This window comes from Panicum virgatum, chromosome 8N (assembly GCF_016808335.1).
Source record: "Panicum virgatum strain AP13 chromosome 8N, P.virgatum_v5, whole genome shotgun sequence".
In the NCBI taxonomy this organism is placed as follows: domain Eukaryota; kingdom Viridiplantae; phylum Streptophyta; class Magnoliopsida; order Poales; family Poaceae; genus Panicum; species Panicum virgatum.
Genome location: NC_053152.1, coordinates 34,130,196 through 34,142,470, shown reverse-complemented (window position 1 = coordinate 34,142,470; position 12,275 = coordinate 34,130,196). Strand labels below are relative to the sequence as shown.

At 44.5% G+C, this 12,275-nt stretch overlaps 1 protein-coding gene across 1 annotated transcript; it reads left to right on the top strand.

Annotated features, from left to right (window-relative positions):
• Nucleotides 1-6,928: 6,928 nt before the first annotated feature.
• On the top strand, nucleotides 6,929-10,051 carry LOC120686273 (cysteine-rich receptor-like protein kinase 5). The gene is made up of 6 exons (XM_039968466.1): nucleotides 6,929-8,014; nucleotides 8,167-8,345; nucleotides 8,634-8,844; nucleotides 9,005-9,239; nucleotides 9,345-9,495; nucleotides 9,580-10,051. The coding sequence occupies exons 1-6, from the start codon at nucleotides 7,102-7,104 to the stop codon at nucleotides 9,883-9,885; spliced, it is 1,995 nt and encodes a 664-aa protein (XP_039824400.1). The 5' UTR covers nucleotides 6,929-7,101; the 3' UTR covers nucleotides 9,886-10,051.
• The last annotated feature ends 2,224 nt before the right edge of the window (nucleotides 10,052-12,275 follow it).

Below are 12,275 nucleotides of genomic sequence, written 5' to 3'. Positions count from 1 at the left end.
AATCATGTGAGGTTCCAAGCCGCTCTTGACCGTGAGCATGGCTGATATATTAGTTTTACACTCTGCAGAGGTTGTACACTTTCAACACAATTCGCGTAAAAGTTTCATATAAAATTGAACCCAACCATGCATGTGCTGATCAGACACAATACCACACTTCCAATGTGTGATTGCATAGGGATGCTACGAGGCCTTTACAAAGATTCCCTAACAAATGACAGCCCACTAAGGTTTCAAGTCAAAGAAGAGCATAATACTCTCTAAAGGTCAGCTCCTTAGCAAAGGCCGCTACCCCAAGAGGATCGGCTATACCCCATCGATGCATCCCCTCTTGCCCTTTCGGTAAGACTGTCACAAGATAGAGTCTCTATTTAATTTGCCAAGTCCAAAGCCCATTTAGTATTGTGGTTGTACTGTTTTATTGGGTGGTTCTCCATGTTCCAATTAAAACAATGTATTCTTGTAAATAAGCATAGATAGAAAGATGGTTAGGGTCACTTGCCTTTCTCCAATGAAAAGCTACTATTACTGCTCTTCGGCTATTGCTCATACAAAGCTTCTTGATTCTCCAAGCTTCAACAAAAATGCTTCTACTTGAAGCAATCACCGAGCAAACATACAAAGCAAACAACAAGCACAACTAAGAACAGTACACCAAAACAAAAGAAAGGCTTTAAAAGAGCATACGGAAGGATAGGGATCGTTGCTATGGTTACGACAGTGCAAGAAACGTGGAAAATGAAGCTAGGGTTGAAAAGAAACAGCTATACAAAGATTAATAGTATCAAAGAAACAAAAGAACTCTACACTACTACAATTCTGGATTAAGCGAGACACTTTAAAACGGCCTCTGAGGCGGGCACAAAAAATGACCGCCTCTATTAATGCCCAGCATTAACAGAGGCGGTCGTTTCTTATTAGCTGAGGCGGTTATAAAAACCGCCTCTAAAAATTGATTAGCAGAGTTGCTCGATTTTCACATGACCGCCTCTGTTAATACTCCTAGTTTCAAAGTCAGTCATGTTATAAATGACCGCCTCAGTAAAAAAGCCCAACCCAAAAAACCCATCTCGGCCCGGTATATGGCTTCAAATATATATATACTGCACTTAGGGTTTCATCACTCACTCTCTCCTCCCTCCCCCTCTCTCCTCCCCTCACAATCTCTCCCAGCAGCGGCTCCGGCGTGGCGCGACCCACCCCGCCCCCTCTCCTCCCCTCCCATGGCGCGGTGCGACTGGCGGCACTGGATCTGGCAGACCAGGGCTCCCTCCCCACCTCTCTCCAAACAGCACTGGTGGCGGCGGATCCAGCTCGGTGCGGCGGTCGGTGGGCGACGGGCGGAGCCACCGCGGTCACGGCCGCGGGTGGCCGGAGTAGCGGCGGATCTGGACCGGCGCAGCAGTCGGCGGGTAGAGCCGGCGCGACCGCAGCCGCGGCTGGCCAGAGCAGCGGCGATCCAACCCGGCGCGGCGGTCGGCTGGCGGAGCCGACGCGGCCGCTACCGCGGGTGGCCGGAGCGCCGGTGGCGCGGCGGCGGGCCGCGACATGTGGAGCCGGCACGGGCGGCAGCCGCGACGTGCGAGGTCGGCCGTAGTAGACGGCGGCAGCCACGGCGTGATGGGGCTGCGGCGGTGGGCGGGGCGATGCAGACGGCGGCTGCCAATGGCGGTGCAGATGGGATCGACTGGGCCCATGATGGGCTCGGCGGGCCTGTCCTTTTTTTGTTTTTTTAGTTCTATTTTCATAAATGACAGGTCAGAGGCGGTTGCCTCTGACCGCCTCTGAAATTGCTTTTTAACCGCCTCTGTAAAGTTTTTTGTAGTAGTGCTAAGCTTTATTTATTTTAGTTAGAACCCACATACGGAGGACATTTTTAAAAAAACATCCTTTATTATTAACTCACATTATATTTGCATTTACAAAAAATGAAGTAAAACTTAGTCAATTTTTATATATAATTATATATGTAGAAATTACTATTTTAAACAATTAATTAGAAAGAAACCGACGAGAACATCTAAACGCATAATTTTATATGAGTCGTGCTAAACTAAACAAATTAAATTATAAACACATTTGAGTTCATATTAATCAAGTTAACATTAATTATGAAGACTGGAGTACACATCTTAATTATTTTTTAATTAGAAAAGCAAATTGAAATTAAATTAATATAATTAAATCTATATTTAATTTAAAAATAAGAACTATGGCACAACGAGACTTCTAAATGATAGTTTAATCTATTAGAAGACTAACGCAACAAAAACGGGTCGAAACGGACCTAAAACGCGGAAACTATGGGGAAACAAGTTGTAGGGACCTAGCAGCGATTAACCGTAGACTTCAGGGGTTAGCAGACAACTTTTGCAAGACACAGGAAATAGTGCTCACAATTTGTGTAAAAGATAGGTTAGATCTGAAAAGATTAGGGATGGGTCTAGGTTGAAAAGACCTGATAGATTTAGGGGGTTATTGGTAAAAGTTACAAGACACAAGAGATAACATAAAGATTAGGTTTCTCAAGGGGGTTTTGTGCAAAAGCTCAAAGATAGATATCCCATGACAGCCATGGCGTACAGAGCACTCATCGCCGGCGTTCCTGTGGCCCAAGGGCTAGGGAAAGTTGGGGAAAAGAGAGAGGAGGCGGTGGGAAACTCGTTTTGGTGTTTACCCATGGCGGAGAATCACCATGACGCCCAGATTTTGTCAGCGAAGGAAGAGGTGGAGGTCTATTCGTGGAGGCGAGCAGAACGGGGGTGGTGGCACAAGGCGCACAGAAGCAGGGGGCGAGCGCGACCAGGAGGTGATAGGGGATCTCGTCCTCGCAAGCAGAACGGGAGTGTACAGGGAGGGGAGGCCTTGGCGTTCCGCTTCACCGGCGGCTTTGCTCTTGCCGAGCTCCCAAGCAGCGGCGCTCGGCGTCACGCATGAGGGGTGCCGGGGTCGCAGGGCTGAGAAGGCGAGTAAGAGATGAGGGAGCCGCGGCGGTAGGATATGGCATGGAGGTCTCGATCTTCTTGTTTATTTACGGGGTGTCCGATGGCCTGGCGTTCATGCAGAGCACACCAAAATGGCATGGTGCACAAGCACCGGGTCGGTCGGGTTGGGCCGATCGTTTTTTTCAGAGAAAGACACAAAAAAAGGTGCCTCATATCTAATTCATATCAAGGAAAATAACTAGTAGTACAATGGAAGGACAACTTGACACAAGACGACATAAAAATAAAAAAATTACACCGAAGAGATCTCTGGTCGTCTTCTTCTTCCGATTGTTCATCGTCCACCAGAGCTTGAGAAATACACTGAAGCGGCAGTAAGGGAAAGGGACACCTGCAAACGCCATCGCCACACAAGGCTTTGAAGACCGCAAAAACCACTCGTTGCTTACAACAAGATCTAGCAACCACAGAAAGAACATCGGCTGGGAAAACACCCCAAGCAAAACAGGTTCGCAATCCTTCACCACCAAAACAATGGGTTGAAAACACCGAATCTTGTCGCAGGAAATATCGAAAGAAGAGGTCGAAGTCGCCACAACAAAGAACAGCCAACTGCATCTCCTGATTGACACATCAATGGCAAAGATCTGGAGAGAACCTTCAGATCTGGGAAACTAGCTCTCACTTGGCCATTGTCAACGCCGGAACGGATGTCGTCGAGGTAGGGAAAGGCCGAAGAGACCTTATTCCAAAGCGTCATCATTGCCACCACCTCGTCGATGTCGCTGGAGAACCAAACCCTAAAGAAAACTAAATAGATCTATGAAAGAACGGGTCCCCGCTCCTCCACCTATCGGCGGCGAGGCCACCGAAGGATGGAGGAGTGGGACCAAGGGGGCTGCGGTGGTAGACCTGGCAGCGGTGGCGGCTAGAGGTCTAGCGTCAGATGCAGAAGTAGGAGATGGAGCTGAACCTAGGTTTGGGCCTGGCCGAGCGGGTTCGTTCGTGGGCCGAAGTAGGTTCGGTCATGGACTGAACATGAAAAAGGCTCGATGGAGAAAGGAATAAGTATACTCAACGTGCTGACAAACAGTATGGGCCGGAGGAGTGGTACTAGGCCGATTTGGAGATGGATCGAAAAGAGAAAGAAAGGACAGAGGGGTCAAGCGGACTACACAAACATGGATGGTTGGGCTTTCGTGATCACACTGAACTGGTTAACTAGTCCTAGCCATGATCACACGGAACTAGTTAACAAGTCCTAGCGCGTATGCATGAGAAAAACAAGCATAGCACGATAAGGCTAAGCCAAGTTTGGCCGAATGGGTTCGTTTGGTGCTGAGCTGGATCATCGAGTTGGGCCGTGAAAAGAAGAAAAGATGGAGAGAAGGGTCGAGTCGGCTGCATCTTCTACATAGGACGCAGATGGTCGGGATTGCATGATGCACATGCCGAGGACAGCAAACGCGAGCTATCTGATCTTGAAAGGAGCCCAAAGCACATGGCAAACCACTAGCTTGGCTTGCAGAAGGCATTCAGAAGCACGATAAGCTCGAGCTTTTGTGGCCAGATCAGACTCACCGTCCCAGCATGTGTATAGGAAAGCGCACAGGAAGAAAGTGGAGATTGACAGGTGGGATCGGTAACTTCAGAGACAGGAAAAAGGAGTGACAGGCTGGCTACTATGCCGAGGAAGAGAGCGGGAAACAAAGGACGCTTCGATTGATTGAGATTGATTTGTACTGATGGACAGAATTCGAGTCGCGAAGAGAAAGGGGCTTGGCAACTGAGGCAGATCGAGTTGGGTCTCGGGTTTTGAGCAATGGTGTTGGTCGCAGGAGCTGACGCTGGTGGAGCATCATCGGAACAATACTGAAAACGAGCCACATGGCACCATCTCAAGCATAACTTGATCGGCGAGAAAGATTAGAGCACGGAGAACTCGAATGGGCAAGATGAGTTGAATCCAGTCTGGGAAAAAAAGAGTCGGATTCATTTTCTAGAACATATTTTCATTTCAGGCTTAAAACAAATCTAGAAAAGTCTAGATTAATATTTTAAACCACAAAAAAATTCGAAGATTCGAAGATTCTTGGGAAAATTCCAGAACATAGTTCGGGGCACGGTGAGTCCAAGTAAAATACTTGGGACTCGTGAAAAGATTTTAGAGCCTTTCAATAAATGGATTTAGCTCTAGGCAAAATGAGAATAATTGTCAGAAAATTTTAGAAAATTCTCAGGAAACCCTAAAGATGGCTAAAGACATTCTAAAAGATATTCACATCCTAAAATTAAATATTTTAGGGTGTGATATCCTATTGATTGCGTTGTCACTCGATCACCAAAATCACTCGAAATGGCCTAAACGGGGCCATGTTCGTTACAAAAGAATAATGTTTCCATTACTCAGTACCATATATAAAAGATGTAGCGGCCATAGCATGAAAATAACCCTACGTTGGTCTAACTAAGATCATGCATGTAGCTTTCTAATTTGTATCACCGTTGGGGAAACAAAAACCATCAAAACTCATAATTAAAATCAACGTTGGTCAGATCGAATTTAACCATGAGTGCATCTCCGATTGAACTTATCATTGGTTCCTCAATCTCAATTAGAGACCATTTTAATTCATTTCACTTAGGTAGAATATGGTCACAATATCTAGAAAAAGTATATGCATATTCCGCTGAAAGTAATGAAATGCAATCTTTGCACATTTGAAGTATTAAATATAGACTAATCATAAAACTAATTACAGAGCTCGTCTGTAAACTACGAGATGAATTTACTAAAACTAATTAATCTGTCATTAGCACATGTTTACTATAGCAATTAATATAGAAATTTAGTGTCTAATCATAGTCTAATTAGGCTCATTAGATTCGTCCCATAATTTACAAGCAAACTATGCAATTTATTTTTTATTTCATCTAGATTTAATACTCCATGCATGTAAAATTTCCTTTCAATATGATAGTTTTGAAATTTTGAATTTTGCAACTAAATAAGTCCGATATTTACTTAAACGACATCAGAGGCACGCACTGTTTGCATAAAATAGAATAAATATTGTCACTGTTTGCATAAAATAGAATAAATATTGTCACCGTTTGCTAGAGTACTTCGCCAGAGGCACTGTGGCAAGTCAGTCGTTGGTACTAGCTGCAGCAAGTCAGTCGTCGTCGATACTGTAGCAAGTAGTGGGTAGGACAGGCATCGAGCACCTTTGAAGTTTCCACACGGATTACTGTCGCAAGTCAGTCATCGTTGGTGATGGGTGCTCTGGAGTCACGAATTCATATGGCGGTGGTGGACCAGAGTCAAGACGGTTTGATATGTGGAATTCTGTCCAGTATAAGTAACCAGGGGCGGACCTACCTAGGGCCTGGCGACCCTGGGCACGTGCCCGGGCTCCCGTCTGCAAGAGGCATCTTCAACTTTCTCGTCACTGAAGATGACATCTCTTCAATTTGTTGGTCCCTGAAGATGACATCTCTCAGTCCGTCCAATCCAATACGTACTTAAGCTATTTAAATGCATGATTATATATTATGAGAGTTTAGTAATTATTAATGGCTAGATATATACTCACTCCGTCTCACAAAGACTATTCGTTTAGAAAATTTTAGACATACTACTAGTAGTGGAAAATGACGATCATATTGTCCCTAATTAACTATAATGGTTGTGATTGAAGACTGCATTGTTTATTAGGTTCCCTAGATCCACAATAAAAACAAATGCATTGGAACCAGAAAAGTAATGTCTACTTAAGCATTTGATTTCTATGTCCTTCTCAATGCAATTATTTCTTGATACTTGATATTGCTTTGATTAGATGAACTTTACTACAATTTAAACAGATTGTCTTTGTGGGACAAAATTTGAAGACTAAATAAATAGTTTTTGTAGGACGGAGGGAGTATAACCCTATTACATGCAATGGAATGCAAGCTATGCCAGCGTACGTTACTTGTGTTGTGGGACGACTCATGAGGGAAGTCATCCATGGCTAGATATAGCATAGGGCGGGCACCCATCGTCTATCTATATGATGGTGAAAGAACGAGAACAGGGGGCAGGCAGGCCCGCTAGCCACTCTTCTTGGTTAGGTTGTTGGCTACGGATCGGACGGTTAGTCACGAGCCCACGATGAAGGTGGTCGTCGTCTTCATCCTCGCTGTGCTGATGGCATCAGCACCGTTTCCGGCGGCCGCCGACGTTTTCTGCGACAACGTTAAGCTTCTCGCCGAGACCCTCCCCAAGAACACCTCCTCCTCCCCTCTGCACTTCGCCACCGCCACTGTCGGCCAGGCTCCCGACGTCGTCTACGCCCTGGCGCTCTGCCGCGGCGACGTGGTCAATAATGACACGGCCTGCGCCGAATGCGTCGCCAACACTTTCCGCATGATCTTGAACGACGACACGCCACCGTCGGGGGAGCAGTGCTACGACGCCTACTCCTTCTACGGTGACTGTCATGTCTTCTACTCCAGCGACAACATCCTCGCCCCATCCAACACCACGGAGCAGGAGGACGAGGAGCCCTTCGAGCGGTGGAACGTCCAAGTCATCCCCGGCGACGACGCCGGCCGTATCGTCGGCCTCGTCCACGACCTGCTCGTCCAGACCGTGCAGAAGGCGGCCAGCACGGCGCCGCTGCGGTTCGCCACGGGCGCCATGGACAGCGGCAACGCCAACTTGCCCACGGTCCACTCGCTGGCGCAGTGCACGCCAGACCTGCCCGCCGGCGACTGCCTGGCGTGCCTGCAGCGCCTCGTGGGCATGATCGAATCCACCATGGCGCTGCGCGTGGGCGCGCAGATCCATGTCATGCGCTGCTTCTTCAGGTACGAGACATATCCCTTCTACGACGGGCAACCCATGTTGCGGATCAACGGCTCGCTGCGGCTATCGCCAGCGCCCGCGCCGGCGCCGGCGCCGGCGACAGCAACCAAACACAAGAGTAAGCTGTGGGTGATTCCCGTAGTCGTGGTTCCTCTGGTGGCGGCGGCTTCTCTCTGCTTCTTTTTCTACTCCCCATGCTTCAAAAGGTACTGGAAAGGTATGTTACTAGTTCAGAAAATCCCAATTGCCAATTATTATTATATCGATTGATGATGCTCCATTATCATACAGCGTCGTTTTTTAATTATTCATAAGCATGCAGCATAACAGGTGATTCTCGATCGTTTACATGAATATGTCTTCGATCAGGTAAAGCGATGAGGCTACAGCAGGCAGGATCAAGGCGTACTCAGGGAGAGGACGACCTAGTTTTGGACGGCAAGAATTCAGACTTCTCAGTGTTCGACTTTGAACAGATACTGGATGCCACGGACCATTTTTCGGAAGAAAACAAACTTGGGCAAGGTGGCTTCGGCGCTGTGTACAAGGTAATTAATAATCTAGACCAGTCTTAGTGGAGTTTCATTGAGTATTAAATTTCATGAGCATTAATTTTCACACCACATCAGTAATTTTATTTACGGATTTTGAAGGAGAGTTTTATGGGATGTGAGAGGAGTTTTATCACGTGAAACCCAACTGACATAGTTACCTAGCTAGTTTATAGTCTTGAAAATAGTGCAATAAAACTGTGCACGTACTGAGACTGGCCTAACTAATGTAGGCTGCAGGAAGACCCTAACTCTTTCAATAACGTTTCATCTTCATACTCACAGGGCCATTTTCCTGATGGACCGGAGATAGCCATTAAGAGACTTGCTTCACACTCAGGGCAAGGTTTCGCCGAATTCAGAAATGAAGTCCAGCTCATAGCCAAGCTCCAACACAGGAACCTGGTTAGGCTCTTGGGGTGTTGCTCTCAGGAAGAGGAGAAAATATTGGTCTATGAATACTTGCCCAACAAAAGCTTGGACTTCTTCATCTTCGGTATAGTATGCATTTAGATTTCTTTATTTTGTTTACAAATTGTTTAAAAATTACTCAGGACATTGTTTCTGCCAGCTCACATGAACAAAATTTCATGATCTAGCTAACTATCTATTATTTTTAGCTGTTTCTCTACTAATATTTCATTGACTGGCTGCAGACGAAGATAAAAGAGCTTTAATGGATTGGTCCAAACTTCTGGCGATAATTGAAGGAATAGCACATGGACTTCTTTACCTACACAAGCACTCCCGTTTGCGTGTCATACATAGAGATCTCAAACCAAGTAACATTCTCTTGGACAGTGAAATGAATCCAAAAATTTCGGATTTTGGACTAGCCAAAATATTCAGCTCAAACAAAGGAAACACTACAAGACGGGTGGTTGGCACATAGTAAGTTCCATACAAATAACTGCAGCTGTGAACATTTACATTACAAGTCAACGTACATTATGTCTACAGCTATTTAACATTCATTATATACTACCATTAATTTAGTGGCTACATGGCTCCTGAGTATGCTTCGGAGGGCATCTTCTCTGTCAAGTCTGATGTATTCAGCTTTGGTGTTCTTGTTCTTGAGATCCTTAGTGGAAAACGGAATTCCAGGAGCCATCAGTGTGGCAATTTCATTAATCTCATTGGATATGTGAGTTTACAGACAAAAATCTCGTAATCATTTTGCTTATTTTCTACTACATTAAACTTACACGTGTGACAAAATTTCTTGTAGGCATGGCAGCTATGGGAAGAGGGAAGGTGGGCTGATCTTGTTGATGCATACTTGGTTCCCAAGAGTCACTCTGTAGAAATTATGCGGTGCATCAACATTGCATTGTTGTGCGTACAAGAGAATGCGAATGATCGACCCACTATGGCAGATGTTGTTGCAATTCTAAGCAGCGAGACTATGATTCTGGCCGAGCCTAAGCAGCCAGCATATTTTAATGTGAGGGTGGGAAATGAAGAAGCATCCATTACTGCAACCGACTCTTGTAGCATCAATGATGTTACCATATCCGTTACAACTCCAAGATAGATTTCTTTTCTTGTGTCAAAACGTGGTTTTTACTGTATCATTGCAATAAGTATAGTATAAGGATACAATATAATAACTGTTTGTATAGTGCATAATTTTGAGTGTTCTTTCAAATGTCTCATTGTGCATTTCGGAGAGAATGAAAGTGGCTTTCCTAGTTGGAGTACTCGTTGTTTTCCCTAGTTTTATTTTTTTCAATTACTCTCTTTATTTCCTTTCAGAATAAAATGCATTAGCGGTCTCTAAACTTGTTCCGAGGTATCATCTGTGTTCTCAAACTATTAGTTTGCAGTTTTAGGTACTTGAATTTATAAAGTTCAAATGACTCAAATTAATGCTAATTCGACCATGTGGCGTCTTCGTAGCCTCCATATTCATTCTAGTTTTGCTATTTCATCATTTGTATTAATACGCCTCTCCACAAGACGGTTAGTAAACATATGAAAATATCGGTGAGAGAACCATTTAGAAAACGGTAGGAGAGACAGATAAATCAAAATGGACATGATCCACTGGTTGATATTGTTGTAATTCAAAGTCAAGAAATAGCATATGAACAAAGACTTTGAATGGTGGCCAAATTAATGAGAGGAAGAAATTCAAGTGTTCATACACTATGCATTTGTACTCATACGAGACTCTCCATCTATAAATAGGAGGTCCCTCATCAGTTGTAACACTGAAAGCGAAACCAATCCAGAAAGAGTTCCCTCTCTACATCCTTGTGTTCATCTGTGTTGTGTTCTTGCTACTGTGTGATTGTGTCCAACAAAAGAACTAGATTGTGTCCTACAGAGTCAACATTGCCACATAAGTTATTATACATTGATTAATAAGCTTTGAACCTCCGGCAAACAAATTAACAAGTTTAGTGACCTAAAAATACAAAATAATAGTTTATGGACCTGCATATGACCCTTGGACAAGTTTAGGGACCGCCAACGCACTTAATTCTTTTCTTAGAAGTCACGCACACATGTCGAACAAAGTTGGTAATCTATGACCACCGATCAACCTAAGAGGTCCTGGAGTCTACTATGCAACATTATTATCACTAGATTTGTATTTAAAGTTTCATAAAGTGTTGATGTAATTGTATCATAAGTTTCACTAGATCTTACATAATTGTATTATTTTGATGTAATTGTCTAAGATCAATAAAGCTTTCCGTTCAACAAAAAAAAAGTGTTGATGGGACCACCAGTTCAAGGGCGACGCAGATGTTGATGGTTCAGATGTCTTCATTTGCAGCCTGCACAAGGACATCACCGAGGAGGGAAGGCCCTCCCCGAGCTGTGCGACCCGTGAATTCTTTCTCACTTCGTATTTCTGCGTTGGTTCTTAGCTCGTGACTTGGAATCTCATACTTGTAGCTCTGTCTGTGTGACGAACGAAAGAATGATAGTTGATAGGTGAGGCTGACCAAAGATAAGACTCCAAGGAGAACAAGGGATTGGCCATTATTTGTCACGTACGGTTCGCAGACAAGGGCCTTGTATAATAATTAGCCCTCCAAAATTTTGCTATTTGAGAGTATTAAACGTACATTACTAACATAATACATTCCATAACCTCTAATCTAATTTATAAGACGAGTCTAATAAGTCTAATTAATTCATAATTTGCTACAGTGATGCTGCAGTAAATATCCTCTAATTATGGATTAAAATAACTCGTTAGATTCGTCTAGTGAATTAGTCCGTTGGTTTTGTGACGCTAATAATTAGCTCTGCGGATCCAAACGAAGCCAAGGAGGCAGCGCAGCATGCTATTGAGGATATGCAGGACAGGGAGGACTGTTTGGTCGTTGCCTGTATTTCATGATGGTTCTCCTTCTGTGATCCAGCGGCCCCAGCAGCTGCTCCCGAGGGACCTGATGCACCATCCATTTCGTTCTTGAAAGAAAAAATCCAGCCGATTCAGACTCCTTTCCACTTTCAACTTGGCTTTGAGAATGATCTTAAGAAAAGCTAATCTCATCTTTACTTTAGTAAAGAAAAAGATGGGTCCCGATTCCCGAATGAAATTCTAGAGAAATCCTTCGACTCTTTTTCTATCCATCTAACTTTGAATCAGTGCTCTCCTCGCTTTCGCTACGCACCTTGTAACAGACCAAGGCCGCAGGACGGCAGACCTTTGGGAGGTCTCCTAACTAAGATTCCATTCTTCGAAACAGAAGGCCGGCCAGCCCACGGAGCACAGCAATGAACCGCGGCGAACCCTCAAACGACCCTTCTAAGATAAGGGAATGATGCACTTATGTTCTATGGTTTGCTGCATTTCATTAAATATATGTATACCCTACTCTTTTTTACCATCTTTTACTCCACTGTCTATTCTTATCAGCAGTGATCTAGCGGATTATTAGAAACAATAACTCACATCATGTT

Coding starts and splice junctions, on each gene's coding strand:
- LOC120686273 (XM_039968466.1), top strand. CDS start 7,102: ATGAAGGTGGTCGTCGTCTTCATCCTCGCTGTGCTGATGGCATCAGCA. Junction 9,240..9,344: donor AGACGGGTGGTTGGCACATA/GTAAGTTCCATA, acceptor CCATTAATTTAG/TGGCTACATGGCTCCTGAGT. Junction 9,496..9,579: donor TCATTAATCTCATTGGATAT/GTGAGTTTACAG, acceptor AATTTCTTGTAG/GCATGGCAGCTATGGGAAGA.